The 17,404-nt window shown below is 42.2% G+C and overlaps 1 protein-coding gene across 1 annotated transcript in view; it reads left to right on the top strand.

Annotated features, from left to right (window-relative positions):
• Nucleotides 1–17,404, top strand: part of LOC120021269 (SLIT-ROBO Rho GTPase-activating protein 3-like) — a 139,304-nt gene that overhangs the window by 44,723 nt on the left and 77,177 nt on the right. Inside the window, exon 2 of the mRNA XM_038964946.1 lies at nt 5,997–6,192. Within this exon, the coding sequence (XP_038820874.1) occupies nt 5,997–6,192 (196 nt within the window). The remainder of the gene's footprint in view (nt 1–5,996; nt 6,193–17,404) is intronic.

Genomic DNA, 17,404 nt, shown 5'->3' with positions numbered 1-17,404 from the left:
CAAATTTCAGGGATCTCCTACATCCTAGTGTTTTTCTAAGAGGTCGCTGGCTTTATAATTCTTGTCCTGTCCTGGGACGTTGTCCCAGACGTGTAGTGATCTTATTGAGCAGGTGCCTTGTGGTGGGGATGATGGTGGCGGTAGGGGTTTAGGCTAGGCAGTGATTATGATAATGTATTGTCTCAAGGTCAGTGTTGAAGTGGTCCCTTCTTATCTCTGCTGTCCCATCTGCTCTCACAGGGCTGGTTAATGAGCTAGGACCACTCTGACTGCAGATCACACCTGCATGATAACATTTGCCATACAAAAACTACTGCAGTTAATATCATGTGTGAGTGGAACAAAAACGATGCAAAGTAACAGACTCGGGCAACTTCATCACAAAGATTTACGTAGATGCATTAATTAAGCAGGGCATTTGACTGTGATTTAGACATGCCTGCCAAACTAAAGATATGATTCTTGGAGAGCTTACTTGGTGTAAGATATAGGTATAAAGAGAGCCAAGCCAAGCTGAGGTCCATGAGCGCTTATCTGCTTCCGATGGTGGGAGGTAATCTATAAGCTGAAGAACATGTTTTACATTAGAAAGAGTTTGCCAGCATGCACATTGCACACCAGGCTTTCATACTTAACTGACAAAATATAGGAAACACCAACATAGTGTCTTAATAAGGCGTTGGACCATTACGAGCCACCAGAACAGCTTCAATTCACTTTGGCATAGATTCTACAAGTGTCTGGAACTCTATTGGAGGGATTTGACACCATTCTGCCACAAGGAAGTCCATCATTTGGTGTTTTGTTGATGGTTCTCCTGTAAGTGTTCAAATGGGGTTGACATCTGGTGACTGAGACTAACACACACACTGCTTTATTTTCTAGAAATTTATTTTTGTGGAGTAAAACTGTTTGACCATTAAAACTATATTTTCCCCAACCCTGCCCTAACCTTAACCCTAACCGTAACCCCAAAACCTAACCATTAAGCTTAAAATAGCATTTTAACAAATTCAGGACGTTAAAAAAGTCCTGACTTTTACAAAATAGTTTGTTTTCCTACCTTGTCAGGACATTCGGGTGAATTGTTAGGACATTGGGGTCCTGATAAGATAAGGAAACAAGTACACACACAAACTGTAAACTCCCATGCTCCTTTGAGACCCCTCTTTCAAAGTCACTGAGAACTCTTCTTCTAGCCATGGTAGCCAAAATAATGGATAACTGGACATTTTTATACATGACCCTAAGCATGATGTGATGTTAATAGCTTTATTAACTCAGGAACCACACCTGTGTGGAAGCACCTGCATTCAAGATACTTTGTATCCCTCATTTACTCAAGTGTTTCCTTTTATTTTGGCAGTTGCCTGTACATTCAGAGAAGCAGTCATACTGTACCGACAGAGAGCATTCTCTTTCGCAGACTTATTCACATTACACATTCAAGTTACGTACAGTTTCATTAATACAGAGAAGACTGTTCAGGGATAAACAAGTGGTTGTGGATTGATGCCTCTACACATAGGCCTATCTGTCTGCATGTTCAACTGCATAATGAATGAAGCCTGTGACTCCAATAGCTTTCAGGGAGAGCCAGTAATACTGCATCATCACTTTGGCTTGCCAGAAAAGTTGCATTCTATGTGCAGTAGTAACTGAATTGGATTCATGCAATCATTTGATATCAATATACACTGCAGAGAATCATGACAATTGAACATTAGCTCAATATAGATTGCAGAAAATGTGCAATGATGGCGCATTCTTGATACGTTTGTTTGCAAAATACATTTACTAGAGTACTGATTGCTGAATGTGAATGTAATGCATAATGTGGGGTGCATCCATCATTGATGATCTTACTGTTAGGGATTTGTGCTGATTTAGAATATTTGCTCTTGTATCAAACTGAGACAGTCAATGGTAGTTAACTTTCAGATGAAGTAGCACAAATAGACAAAAGGATAGCTCTGTTGTAGGAACAATGTTGTTCAGTTACTAGCTTCTCTCCCCCATATGTAATTGTGGTAGAATTGCCTCATCAGGCTATATCTGTCTCAGCTCTATCTCCCTATCCTCTTCCCCTAATTTAAAGACTTTGTATAGCCCTCAAAAGAGGGATTTTGTATCCCTTTGGTGTTGTTCCTTATGCGCGTGGAAGTAGTGATGAAGGATGGACCCTGTGGTTCACTACCACCTTCTTCTTCCCCTCATTCCCTTGCCCCCCCCTCCCGCTCAATCCTGTACTCTTTTTTCTCTGAGGTTGCCACCCCAATGAGCAGACACATCCATCCACAAATGGAAACATGTGTAGAGAAGGCATGCTGTGCGCCTTCAGTATGTAATTGCTGCATTGCCTAATCAAACAATGGCGTTAAAGCCAAGTAAATTGTACCCTTCAATTAAAGGTTGTGCTTATGGCCTAGATCTAATTAGTAGAGCTCCTGTTTATTTTGAGGAGTTGAATTACCTCCATCTTCCCTCCCCCAACATGAAGTAGTCAGTGCTTGTTATCCATACAAACGCATGAACAAGTGAACCACAAACACTGTTTGAAATGCACATTTTTATTTCAAATAGGGGACTCATAACCTCGAACGAGCTCCTTTTTTTAATAACTTGATTGCTCTCAAAGAATTGGGCCGTAGCCAATAATCAAACAGTAAACGTTTGATGTCATGGATTCCTTTTCATTCCATGAAACATTGATGTTTATTCGTAATCCAGAACGTTCACATTCTTTTTCTAAAAGGTCCATTTTGAAAATGTTTATTTGAACTGATGTCATGCTGGCTACAACACTTGTTTTGGTTCTGTTCAAAAGGGCAAAGCATCGTCTGTAACTGCAGGCCTAAATTCACAGCATTCCTCCTCTTCACAGATTGAAAAGAACCACTTCAGACACTTCAAATAAACCACAACGAAAGCGCTATGCAAGGAATCGAGAATACTGGGGAATAATTCTGCGATTGCTCATGGTTTCTAAGAGGTGGGGACACACTTCTGGCGCGAGTGACCTATTTTTCCAAACTCGTCTGTCAATTCCACCATTGCAGCTGCCGGTTCACAGTCGGCCATTTTTTACGAGAGTGTTTTAAAAAGTCCTCCCTGCCATTCATGCGGATCAGTGTCAGATTTTTCTGGGGCGTTTCTCCTGGCTCCTCTTGTTTTGCCACTGGATAGCCTACGTGCAGAGAGAAAACAAGATAAAGTAATGGAAAGAAAGGAAGAAAACAATCCATTCAGTCTGGGAAGAGCTCAGAGTCCCTGGAAGTAGGGGTTGGAATGTGTTTGTTGTAGAAGTAGTAGCCAGGCATCTCCAGGGCTGGTGCTGGTTATATGAGACCTAGGCCCATGTAGGCTGATGGAGAGCGAGGGAGGCCCATGGGTAAAGGGAAGGGCTGGGACAGTGGTTAACCACAGATTGTAGGATGCCGCTTGGGGCTGGGGCTGGGGCCAGGCGGCGCAACATCACAGGGACAGAAACCATCCCCTGCACAAGATCACTGCTAAACACAAATGGCTATCTTCCCTTCGCTAAGTCACAGACTGTATATATCCACGGGAAGGGCTTGGCTGACCAAATTACACCCTCTGCAGCATGGAAACATGGTCTTTGTCATTGCTGTGGTGGTGCTGTGCAGTTAACAGTACATCTGCCATGCAGAATGTCACCCCCATGGCCTGTGTTATGTCTAATGTCCTATGACAAAGCTCCTTCACAGGGACCTCTTATAGTTTTGACCTTGCCTGGAGTACTTGAAGCTACCATGCCGTTGACCTCAGACAAATCCAAGACTCAAACTATTCTCTAAGCCTCAGCAAAGAAATTGTCTGCTCACATTCTGTCTCCAATCAGTACTTTGAAGCCTGCAGCAGCGAACGAGCTTCACCTTGTATTACAGAACACAAATAAAGGATGAAGGCATCTGAACCTTTCTGGGCACCAGGCAAAGGGACGCTGCCAGTCCTATTTAACATCAAACTGCTCTGCCCCCGCCATCCCATATTTATATTATTTAAGCTTACTGGACCAGGAACCTCTGTGGAGAAAACCAAAAGAACACAGTAGTGTTTGATGCCGATACATATGGTGTGGCACATGAAAAAGCTTTGATTCTGCATGCTGAATACAGCATGCTCATGAGGTCTTCCCTTTCTGTTGACTAGTGATACCACCTTTCAATCCGATAGCTAGTCAGTATTACTTTGCTTTCAAATAATATTTCCCCTTTATTCCATTTGTTTACAGTAGCTGTTTTATGAAGATCAGAAAGAAGCATCTTAGATTTGCTGTTTCTTTTCAGTTAAATAGGCCATTCTTTGTTATTCAGTCGAGGCAGAGTTGGAGCTCAGTGACAACAGTACAAAGCCGATGGAGACTCAGGTTTCTCTCCTGGGTACCCACCAGCGTCGAGAATCTTCAGTGAGACTGCCAGTGTCAGGTTCCCCTCGTAGGGTTTTAAGCACCATTGACAGCATTTCGAATTCCTGAAGCCCGTTCTCACACAGCTCATCTTAGCTCAGCTCAGCTCTGGAGCCATTACGCTACATTACATTTAGCAGGCAGTCGTTTCTCATCTTCCTAAAGAGATGTTCAATAGCCCAGGGTGGAACCAGGGGAAACAGTCTGTTTGAATACAGAAAAGACTGCTACAATACAAACTCATGGACCAACATGAAGCTTCCAACTCTTTCAGACATGATGTGTGGTGCTGATTGACAGCTTTGCCTGAGGGATGTCAGAGAGAGAAACACTTTGTTAACACAGTGAGCTGCTTGGAAATATGTGACAGGACATTTCATGGTTGTTAGGTGTGCAAGGTGAAAACCGTTATTTCCAGCCAACTTGCCGTGATTCGAGGCAAAGAACAAGCCCAGTTTATAAAAGTAGAAACTGTGTGAATGTTGATGAGATTTCGCTGCCCTCCATAACCTATTTCACGGTTGGAAAATAATCCTTGGCGCAACTATCATAACAGAATTATGATAAACCCATAATAAGATAAAGTATTAAATGTCTCTTTTGCACTTTAAAACAAATGTATCTTGAATAAATTCACAGAATAGTTTAGGTGCTGTTAAACAAATCTACTGACCAAAAATATAAAAGCAACATGTAAAAAAAAAAAAGAAGCTTAATTCTCTTAAATGTTGTGCACAAATTTGTTTACATCCCTGTTGGTGAGCATTTTTCCTTTGCTAAGATAATCCATCCACCTGACAGGTGTGGCATATCAAGAAGCTGATTACTGTATGATCCTTACATAGGTGCACCTTGTGCTGGGGACAATAAAAGGCCACTTTTTTAAATGTGCAGTTTTGTCACATGCACAATGCCACAGATGTCAACATTTTTAGGGAGCGTGCAATTGGCATGCTGACTGCAGGAATGTCCACCAGAGCTGTTGCCAGAGAATTGAATGTTAATTTATCTATCATAAGCCACCACCAACGTAGTTTCAGAGAATTTGACAGTACTTCCAACCGGCCTCACAACCGCAGACCATGTGTAACCGCGACAGCCCAGGACCTCCACATCCGGCTTTTTCACATGCGGGATCATCTGATCTGAGACCCGCCACCTCGACAGCTGATGAAACTGAGTATTTCTGTCTGTAATAAAGCCCTTTTGTGGGGAAAAACTCATTCAGATTTGCTGGGCCTGGCTCCCCAGTGGGTGGGCCTGGCTCTCAATTGGGTCCCCCTGCCTAGAAATCCACAAATTAGGGCCTAATGAATGTATGTCAATTGACTGATGACTCAGTAAAATTGTTGAAATTGTTGCATGTTGAGTTTATATTTTTGTTCATTATACATAAACTCTTGTCAGATAAATGTTTTCAGACTAAGACACTTTTTGGGGAGAACATTTTAACAAAGATGGCAAACATGGCAGGGTTGACTGAATCCAGCCCCATGCCCTGATTTTCTGGAGATGATGACTCTGTTATGACTTATTGACTCGTCCTGTTTTGTGTTTTGATGCATAGAGATCCGTAACCAGCTGGTGGAGCAATTCAAATGCCTGGAGCAGCAGTCCGAGTCTCGTATCCAGCTGCTGCAGGACCTGCAGGACTTCTTCCGCCGCAAGGCTGAGATCCAGCTGGAGTACTCCCGCAGCCTGGAGAAACTGGCCGAGCGCTTCTCCAACAAGATCCGCAGCTCCAGAGAGCACCACCAGTTCAAGTGAGTTTCCCTCCCATGCAGAGATGAGACCACCACACCGTTAAAGACCACCTAGCTTCAAACTGAGCCAAACATTTAAACTGTATGTGAGGAAGCGAGGGATTGTATATGCGTGTGTGTTCATGCAAGTGTGTGTTTGTGTGTCTACTTGCCTTGCCAGAGCATGTCTACTCTGTTTGTGTGTTTGCTTGGGTGTGCAGATGTATTTTTTATATTGTCTTAGAGCGTGTGAACTTGTTGAGTACACATGGAGTTATATCTGTTCTTGCCAAGTCAAACTACTCCACCCTATTTTTCTCACTTTAATCTGTCCAAAAACGACTCCTGCTGCATTTTAGGTTCACTGCATAGCCTTTGGATATAAATGTCCTTCTTATAATATGCAAGCGATAATGATTTTACTCCTTAGAAATCTCAAACCATCCAAAGGCGATAGAAAAGTAATCTCATTCTGGATGAAACCTTAATTTTAATTGGCAAAGCTGATGTTCAGCACTCCAGTGCAGAATCTCCCCATATAAAGCTCTTGTTCCTGTAGCTCTGGGCTGAGGAGGGTCTCAAAGCCAGCCAGGCCTTACCAGTATTATCCTATAGGGTCGAGGCACGGCTGAGGCCATGCATGCTACGAGACTGTGCCTTGTTTTCCATCACATCAATGAATAAATGGATTATTCTCTGCCATTTAGGGCGGCCAGTGATAGATTTACAGCTTGCTAGCTAGCCCCAGCCTTTACATTGGAGCGTTTGAGTACAGTGCAGTCTTATGCTGCAAAACATACTCCTCGTCCTCTGCCTGTACAGTATGTACTGTACTCCCAACTTTTGAATATAATTGTAAGCTACATCTTTAACACATTCTAAAGGTTAACTATTTGAATATGATAACAGTGATCAAAACAGTAGTTATGAAACTTTAAAATGTCAGTGCAGGCAGTAGAGTAGAGGGTGTGTTTGAGGGCTTTGTGTCATCCACTTAGTTCAGGCCCTGGTGAATTCCATGGGGATTTGACTCAGTAATTGAGGCCAGCTGTTTTAGAGCAGGCAGCTTGCACCAGGGTCCCCAAGGCCATGCTGACAGTAGACAGGGCTGTGGTGCTGCAGATGCTATGGCTTAACCAAGACACTTACTGTATAGTAGAGCTTCTAGTAGACCAGTTCAAACAGTTCTCGAAGAGCAGGCACCAGCCACATAGTTCTTACCAGACTCAGCATCTCATCTTCCTCTGCCACCTCAATGCCTTCGCCAAGACTGCCTGAACCACTGTACTCACACTCATAGGGCTGCAGTGTAAAGCAGACGTCTAGAAGTCTGTAGCCGCAGAGTCTTTGGCTGTGTGTAGTTGTCTGGCGACACACACGACACACACACACACACACACACACACACACACACAGAAGATCTGTGTGTTGGCAACAACGAAGTGTGACATTTTGATTACACACACTTCTTTATGAGGGCCACGTTGGCTTCCTTTGGACTCCATTAACCCAAACAAACACAACCATAAAAATGTTCAACCAATTAGCTTAGACAGTGTCCTTGTTAAAGACCCTCGCTTCGTAAATAAACCCTGGGCACAACAACTACTGTATATACAGTACCAGTCAAAAGTTTGGACACACCTACTCATTCCAGGGTGTTTCTTTATTTTTACTATGTTCTACGCTGTAGAATAATAGTGAAAACATTAAAACTATGAAATAACACATATGGAATAATATAGTAACCAAAAAAGTATATTTTAGATTTTAAATTCTTCAAAGTAGCCACCCTTTGCCTTGATGACAGCTTTTCACACGCTTGCCATTCTCTCAACCAGCTTCATGAGGTAGTCTCCTGGAATGCATTTCAATTAACAGGTGTGCCTTGTCAAAAGTTCATTTGTGGAATTTCTTTCCTTCTAAATGCGTTTGAGCCAATCAGTTGTGTTGTGACAAGGTAGGGGTGTTATACAGAAGATAGCTCTATTTGGTGAAAGACCAAGTCCATATCATGGCAAGAACAGCTCAAATGAGCAAAGAGAAATGACAGTCCATCATTACTTTAAGACATGAAGGTCAGTCAATCCGGAAAATTGCAGTCACAAAAACCATCAAGTGCTATGATGAAACAGGCTCTCGTGAGGACCGCCACAGGAAAGGAAGATGCCGAGTTATCTCTGGTGCAGAGGATCAGTTTATTAGAGTTAACAGCCTCAGAAATTGCAGCCCAAATAAATGCTTCACAGAGACACATCTCAACATCAACTGTTCAGAGGAGACTGCGTAAATCAGGCCGAATTGCTGCAAAGAAACCACTACTAAAGGACACCAACAAGAAGAAGAGACTTGCTTGGGCCAAATAACACGAGCAATGTACATTAGACCGGTGGAAATCTGTCCTTTGGTCTGATGAGTCCAAATTTGAGATTTTTGGTTCCAACCGCTGTGTCTTTGTGAGATGCAGAGTAGGTGAACGGATAATCTCTGCATGTGTGGTTCCCACCGTGAAGCATGGTGGTGGAGGTGTGATGGTGCTTTGCTGGTGACACTGTCAGTGATTTATTTAGAATTGAAAGGCACACTTAACCAGCATGGCCAACACAGCATTCCGCAGCGATACGCCATCCCATGTGGTTTGCGCTTAGTGGGACTATCATTTGTTTTTCAACAGGACAATGACCCAATACACCTCTAGGCTGTGTGAGGGCTATTTGACCAAGAAGGAGAGTGATGGAATGCTGCATCAGATGACCTGGCCTCCACAATCACCTGACCTCAGCCAACAAGTGCTCAGCATATGTGACTCACCACCTGGATTAGGTCTTATGTAGCAAAATGTGAAATGGTGTTTCTTACATTGGATCAAGTAGAGACTCAAAATGGTGTATCATACACTGCATTGAGAAACAATGGGAAAGTAATTCTGCTTTGATAGTTGATCAACTTGTAAACTAGGGAGCCAGCCAGCTAATGTTAGCTAGCTAGCGAACAGTACACTTTAGCTTAAGACATATAGCAAGCTAGGTATACAATGAACCTAGCTAGGTAAACAACATTTAAGATCAGCCAGCTAACGTTAGCTAGTTAAACAACAATGAACAAAGTGCCAACAATGCCACAGTTGGGAGCTAACCAACCAGGTGCAATGTTAGCTAGCTAACATTAGGCTCTAACTAGAAAAACAAACAGCTCTGGGAAACGAATAATAATGTCAGCTAGGGAGCCAGCCAGCTAACATTAGCTAGCTAGCTAACAGTACACTTTAGCTTGAAATGAAACCACTTTCTGTCAAAATTAGAAATGTGTAATATCTGAAAATGTAGCTAGCTATCTTACCTGTATACATCATCATGCATGATGAATGTGTCTCACTGTCAGGAATGCCATACCACGGTTGCCCTTAGTTTGAAGATGTAATCCGGAGACAGGTGTTTTCTCCATCTTTTTAGCTATCATACTCTAATTCCACTGATTTCAAAACTTGATCTTCCAGAAAGTGGAGAGCAACACTTATGCAGTTCCACTAAACAATACATTTAAAAAAAAATCTGCGTTCATCAGGATTACCAACACAGACTGATGAGCTCAAATAGACAGATGCCTTCAATATGGCAGACCAATCCAAACTCCTCTCTAGGCATGTCCAGCCCACTCATTATCTCAGCCAATCATGGCTAGTTGGAAGGTTGCTTCTTTTTCTGTGGCTTAACCAACAAGGCTCGTAATTTAACAATTGTATTGGTATTTACAGATGGCATACAAGTTTGTTATTAAGGCACATGAAAGTTCACATGTTCGAGAAGGCATTTCTGCCCCCAAAAATATTTTTTATGTTCAAATGGCTCTCCTGTGAAGTCGTGACTTGTGACATACGTCTAGTTTCCTGAATCGGGTCACATATGGGAACTCCTTCAAGACTGTTGGAAAAGCATTCCAAGTGAAGCTGGTTGAGAGAATGCCAAGAGTGTGCAAAGTTGTCATCAAGGCAAAGAGTGACTACTTTGAAAAATCTAAAATATATTTTGATTTATTTAACACTTTTTTGGTTACTACATGATTCCATATGTGTTATTTCATAGTTTTGATGTCTTCACTATTATTATACAATGTAGAAAATAGTAAAAATAAAGAAAAACCATTGAATGAGTAGGTGTGTCCAAACGTATGTCACACACAACACATATGTACTATGGATACTCTTGGCTACCTCTCAAATATGCAATCACTCACGTGTCCTGTCTTTCACCATGGTCTCACTGTCTCTTTAGTTTAGATACAAACAAGCCCCAACTCTCAGTTTTTCCCCTGATCTTTTGTCTCTCTGTGGATATTTCTGAGTTTCCGCAGCAGCCCATCTCTCTGTGGAAGGATAGGCCATGAGCAGCATGACTTCTCCGGTGCCTAGCAACTCATGCATGGCTATACACTGCACAGCACTATCGGAAATTAAAACAGCACAATTAGACTCTGTTCAGCCAGGCAGAGGTCCACATTGAGCTGCTAGGTCAATGCCCCGGTCTTATTGGCTTAACCCATACCATACAAATACGGCTTTATGAGCTGAGTTTGACAGCAGTCACTGATGTGATGCTCAATGCCACTGTAGTTTACAGCTGCACTGCCATGATGCTGTCTGTTTGCTAGGTCTCCTCTTGGCTCATCTACATTAACATATCAGGCAGCTCTAGTGTCTCTCAACTAATTAAGATGAGGGTGAAGTATACCAACACCCGCCTCTGATTGGCCACATGAAGGGAAAAGCTGAGGGCATCAGTATGCAAGCGATACCTGCAGCTCAGCTCAGCCCCTACTGTTCCAGCCTGCCTGGATCTCTGCTTGGGATCTCAGTCTGGTCCCAGTCAACTCACCCAACCCCCACCAAAACACCAATCACCAGAAGTCTATTTTCTATTACATCAAATGGTGGCCTCACTGTCAGAGAGTGAGGGAAGGCTTGCACTGCCCTTTAAAATGGTCCCTAGCGTTTTCATTTTTTACATATAGCTGGATCTACACAACAGACGTGACGTGGACTTATATTGACATTAGACCACTTGAAGATCAAACACACTTTGATTGTTGAGTGAACTATCACTTTAAACCATTTCATCTGTGGGGCTTCGGGAACTTCCTATTGCTCCTAGAATGATCTTCATTGTCTATGAGACAGACAAAATAAATTGGTTGAGGAACTGTTTTGGGGTTTATCATTAAATGGGGATTTTAATCACCACCTATTAAACTAAAATGTCTGAATATGGTCTATCAATCAAAACAGGGATCGCACATTATCAACAGCAAGCAAGCCATTAGAAAGCAGCTCATGTTATATTGAAAGGAAACATAACCTGTCTGAGAAAGATAAGATAAAGCCTGCATTAATGTCCAATCCTGTGTGTTCATGTGTTTGCCTGCCTGTGTGCAAGTGTTGTGTTGTGTGTGTCCGTGTATATGCCTGCCTTTATGCGTGCATGTGTGGGTAGGAGGGGGTCATTAATGATTGTCCCGGTATTGCGCCGAGCCAGATTGTCTCCTCCACGCTCGTTCTGCTTGACTACAAACACTGGTGGCCTCCTTATTTTTCTTAACCCTAGTTCCATTTGATGTTGCTGCCTGAAATCTCTGTCCAGATCCCTGTCTGGCTTCAAAACACAACACATGTACAAGTTACTGCAAAACATGAGACTGACGTTTCATGGTTTTTCATTATGAATAAAAACAGTACTGTTTTGTATTAAAAACCTGACCAGACCATACTGTAATGCAATATGTAGCTACAGCCCATAACTCTGAGTTTTATTGATTGCCTTTGACATTTAATCCAATATCGCATTTTATTAATCGGTCCAAATACCGATCCCTTCGTGAACTAACACTCGCACTTTTTTCCCCCTTACTAGCTCTGACCTTGCTGATAGCTCCTTTTTTGAGGAACATGTACAACTATGACTGTGATATGTGGTTGTCCCACCTAACTGTCTTAAGATGAATGCACTCACTGTAAGTCGCTCTGGATAAGAGTATCTGCTAAATGACTAAAATGTAAATTTGATAAATGGATTTCAGATAACTCAATCAGCAGGAAAGCCTTATTAAGCTTGAGCCTACATCATCTGAAAGGTTCATAATTGATGCACAGTATTCATGGCCATGTGCCAGTGATTCCTTCACTAATTATTCATAATATTATGAGAGAGCATCAACTTCCCAGTGACACCCAGCAGACTGCTAAGCGTTATGCATGGGGTTGCTTGGTTGGTGTACTTGCCTGTTGTAACGGCTTTCTTCCTGGGGTGAAGGAGAGGACCAAAATGCAGCGCGGCTAGTGTTCAACATGATTTAATAAAGAAGAGACAATAACGTGAACACTATACAAAATACAAAATGTGAAAACCGAGACAGTCCTATCTGGTGCAGAACACAAAGACAGAAGACAACCATTGCATTTCTAATTTACGGACATTAGTGAGAACCAAACAGCCTCTGTTCTGTGTGCCCACCTGTCCTAACCAGCTCACTGACTGTACAGCCCCTAATCATCTGTACAGCCCACATCACTGAGTCTTTCCCCGGTGGTCTAGCGTTAAAGTTAAACTATAGTGTTAAAGGTTAAACTATATCCCTGTCAGAAAGAGAGACTGGGTGTGTTAACTGCAAACATCAAACTCCTCTCCAAGGGTAAGTGTGAGAGGCTTGTAGTCCCATATCCCTTTGGTTTACAACCTCAGCTGGATGACATCAGTATCTGCAGAACCAGGCAGGGTTCTTTTGTGTGTGTGCGTATGTGTGTGATTGTGTGTGTGCCTGTAAGTAAGCAGGTCACTGTTAGTCTTCACCTGTTGTTTACAAACACCTGTTTGTAAACAACAGGTGTAGACTAACACCTGTTTGTAAACAACAGGTGTAGACTAACACCTGTTTGTAAACAACAGGTGAAGACTAACACCTGTTTGTAAACAACAGGTGTAGACTAACAGTGACATGCTTACTTACGGGTCCTTCCAAACAATGCAGAGAGAAAAATTATAGAAAGATAATGACACGGGGAATAAATACACAATGAGTAATAACTTGGCTATATACACGGGGTACCAGTACCGAGTCGATGTACAGTGGTATGAGGTAATTGAGGTTGACATGTACTGTGGCTTGCGAAAGTTTTCACCCCCCTTCACATTTTTCCTACTTTGTTGCCTTACAACCTGGAATTAAAATATATTTTTGGGGGGGTTGTATCATTTTGATTTACACAACATGCCTACCACTTGGAAGATGAAAAATATTTTTTTATTGTGAAACAAACAAGAAATAAGACAAAATAAAACTTGAGCGTGCATAACTATTCACCCCCCAAAGCCAATACTTTGTAGAGCCACCTTTTGCAGCAATTACAGCTACAAGTCTCTTGGGGTATGTCTCTATAAGCTTGGCACATCTAGCCACTGGAATTTTTGCCGATTTATCAAGGATGGGTTCCGCTGGTGTACAGCAATCTTTAAGTCATACCACAGATTCTCAAGTGGATTGAGGTCTGGGCTTTGACTAGGCCATTCCAAGCCATTTAAATGTTTCCCCTTAAAACCACTCAAGTGTTGCTTTAGCAGTATGCTTAGGGTCATTGTCCTGCTGGAAGGTGAACCTCTGTCCCAGTCTCAATCTCTGGAAGACTGAAACAGGTTTCCCTCAAGAATGTCCCTGTATTTAGCGCCATCCATCATTCCATCAATTCTGACCAGTTTTCCAGGCCCTGCCGATGGAAAAACATCCCTACAGCATGATGCAGCCACCACCATGCTTCACTGTGGGGATGGTGTTCTCGGGAGGATGAGAGGTGTTGGGTTTGCGCCAGACATAGCTTTTTCCTTGATGGCCAAAAAGCTAAATTTTTGCCTCTTGTGACCAGAGTCCTTCTTCCATATGTTTGTGGAATCTCCCACATGCCTTTTGGCGAACACCAAACGTGTTTGCTTTTTTTTTTTTTAGCAATGGCTTTATTTTGGCCACTCTTCCATAAAGCCCAGCTCTGTGCAGTGTACAGCTTAGTGGTCCTATGGACAGATACTCCAATCTCTGCTGTGGAGCTTTGCAGCTCCTTCGGGATTATCTTTGGCCTCTTTGTTGCCTCTCTGATTAATGCCCTGCTTGCCTGGTCCGTGAGTTTTGGTGGGCGGCCCTCTCTTGGCAGGTTTGTTGTGGTGCCATATTCTTTCCATTTTTTAATGCTGCTCTGTGGGATGTTCAAGGTTTCGGATACTTTTTTATAACCCAACTCTGATCTGTACTTCTCCACAACTGTTTGGAGAGCTCCTTGGTCTTCATGGTGCCGCGTGCTTGGTGGTGCCCCTTGCTTAGTGATGTTGCAGACTCTGGGGCCTTTCAGAACAGGTGTGTATATACAGTTGAAGTCGAACGTTTACATACACTTAGGTTGGAGTCATTAAAACTCATTTTTCAACCACTCCACAAATTTCTTGTTAACAAACTATAGTTTTGGCAAGTCGGTTAGGACATCTACTTTGTGCTCCAAATCCGCCATAAAAAAACTGACTACGGTTTGCAACTGCACATGGGGACAAAGATCATACTTTTTGGCCATAATGTCCTCTGGTCTGAAAAACAGAACTGTTTGCCAATAATGACCATCGTTGTGTTTGGAGGAAAAGGGGGGAGGCTTGCAAGCCGAAGAACACCATCCCAACCATGAAGCACGGGGGTGGCAGCATCATGTTGTGGGGGTGCTTTGCTGCAGGAGGGACTGGTGCACTTCACAAAATAGATGGCATCATGAAGCAGGAAAATGATGTGGATATATTGAAGCAACATCAAGACATCAGTCAGGAAGTTAAAGCTTGGTCGCAAATGGGTCTTCCAAATGGACAGTGACCCCAAATATACTTCCAAAGTTTTGGTGAAATGGCTTAAGGACAACAAAGTCAAGGTATTGGAGTGGCCATCACAAAGCCCTGACATCAATCCTATAGAACATTTGTGGGCAGATCTGAAAAAGCACGTGCGAGCAAGGAGGCCTACAAACCTGACTCAGGCTACCCGAAACGGAAGCTTGTGGAAGGCTACTTCTGGTGGGAAGCTTGTGGAAGGCTACCCGAAACATTTGACCCAAGTTAAACAATTTAAAGGCAATGCTACCAAATACTAATTGAGTGTATGTAAACTTCTGACCCACTGGGAATGTGATGAAAGAAGTAAAAGCTGAAATAAATCATTCTCTCTACTATTATTCTGACATTTCACATTCTTAAAATAAAGTGGTGATCCTAACTGACCTAAGACAGGGAGTTTTTACTTGTAACGAACGTCTACTTCATCCTCCTCGGACGAGGAGAGGCGAGACGGATCAGATGACCAATATGCAGCGTGGTAGTTTGACATAATGAATTTATTAAACAAGACGAAAAAACGAACTGCACTTGATAATTAACAAAATAACAAAACAACGTAGACAGACCTGGACATGAGAACTTACATACAACGAAGAACGCACGAACAGGTACAGACTACAAAACAAACGAACGAACGATACAGTCCCATGTGGTACCAACATACAAACACAGGAGACAACCACCCACAACAAACAATGTGAAACAACCTACCTTAATATGGCTCTCAATCAGAGGAAACGTAAACCACCTGCCTCTAATTGAGAACCATATCAGGTAACCCATTAACCAACATAGATACACATAACATAGAATGCCCACCCCAACTCACGCCCTGACCGACTAAACACATACAAAACAACAGAAAACAGGTCAGGAACGTGACATTACTATGATTAAATGTCAGGAATTGTGAAAAACTGAGTTTAAATGTATTTGGCTAAGGTGTATGTAAACTTCCGACTTCAACTGTAGATTATGTTAATGCATCAGAGCATGCAACTCATGTAATGAAGCAGACAATAAAACATAATTTTCAAATAATGGCCAAAATAACTTGGGAAAACACCATTCTAAACAGCGCAGCTGGGAAAACACCATTCTAAACAGCACACCTGATAGCAGTTCCATATGTGACAGAGATGAAAATCTATTTCAGGAATTTACGTAGAAAGAGGGGGAATCTAAAGATGCAACAAATAGGATGGGTTGCTAATATGACTAGGATTCTAACTTTGGCTTCTGGACAACGAAAGAAAATTGATAATGAAAACAAATGGAACAGGAGATTAATGGCATAGCGTTGTGTCCAATAGGGAAGTAAATGCAAATAAATATAATTACTCCTGTCTATACACAAGCTTGTAGGTCTATGCCTATTTGGGAACCCCAGCATTTGGACAGCGTGCATGGCAATGGGCCTAGCTGATTATTTGCAGCGGTCATTGAAAAGCATCTAAAATGTGTGAAGATAGTGTCTTGAGTATAATTTAAAATGTTGAGACAAGAAGGGGAGGGGTATGTGGCAAAGATATAGGCAAGTCTCCGCTGTCAAAGATATAGGCGAGTTATTTGCCCTTAGATTATTTGTTTTAATCAATTCCCCATTACATATGTCACCTGTAGTAAATGTACCGTTAATCCCCATCATTTGGTTACATTAATTTATTACAGTCATTTACCATTCTCATTCTCAGAGTGGAAACATTGTTTGCAGAGTTCACAACCTGCTACACTTGTGAGAAACAAGTTTTGGTTTATTTCATAGCTTTTTATGAGATTTGTAAAAAAAAACAAAAAAAAACAAAAAAAAAACATTGTCTTTTCTTTGGAGTGCTCCACGTGAGCAATGAGCATGTGTCTGGTTTATCTGGCAGCAGTCCAAACACATAAAATACACACCCTCATCCACTTACCCTCGCCTTATGCCCTTGGCGGAATCCCCGTTTCCATCTTGGCGGGTGGTCCAAATGATTAGCCAAGCAAGGGAAGTTTGCAACATAAGCACATCAGCCCTCGTTTTTAGTCGGCTTTGGGAGTGTACAGTTATGTTCACTCCGGGGCTTGAAACTCCCCATAATTCAATTCGCGGCAATTGTACATCCGCTAAGAAAAGTCAGCTACTAATGCACATGACGGCACAAACAAGTGCCGTTGGTTGTCTTTTGGAAATTGTAGAAATAAAACATTTTCCTTCTTCAGAAGTTCCAGCTAGGCAGCCTAACGTTAGATAGCTAATTAATTTGCTAGCTATCATACAGTAGGCGTATATTGATAATTATATATTTAATATAAGTAGACATGCACTCATAATTGACTGTAGCGCATATAAA

This window comes from Salvelinus namaycush, chromosome 2 (genome assembly GCF_016432855.1).
Source record: "Salvelinus namaycush isolate Seneca chromosome 2, SaNama_1.0, whole genome shotgun sequence".
NCBI lineage: Eukaryota > Metazoa > Chordata > Actinopteri > Salmoniformes > Salmonidae > Salvelinus > Salvelinus namaycush.
Note: the sequence above shows the minus strand (reverse complement) of the source record. Positions and strands in the feature narration are given on the sequence as shown.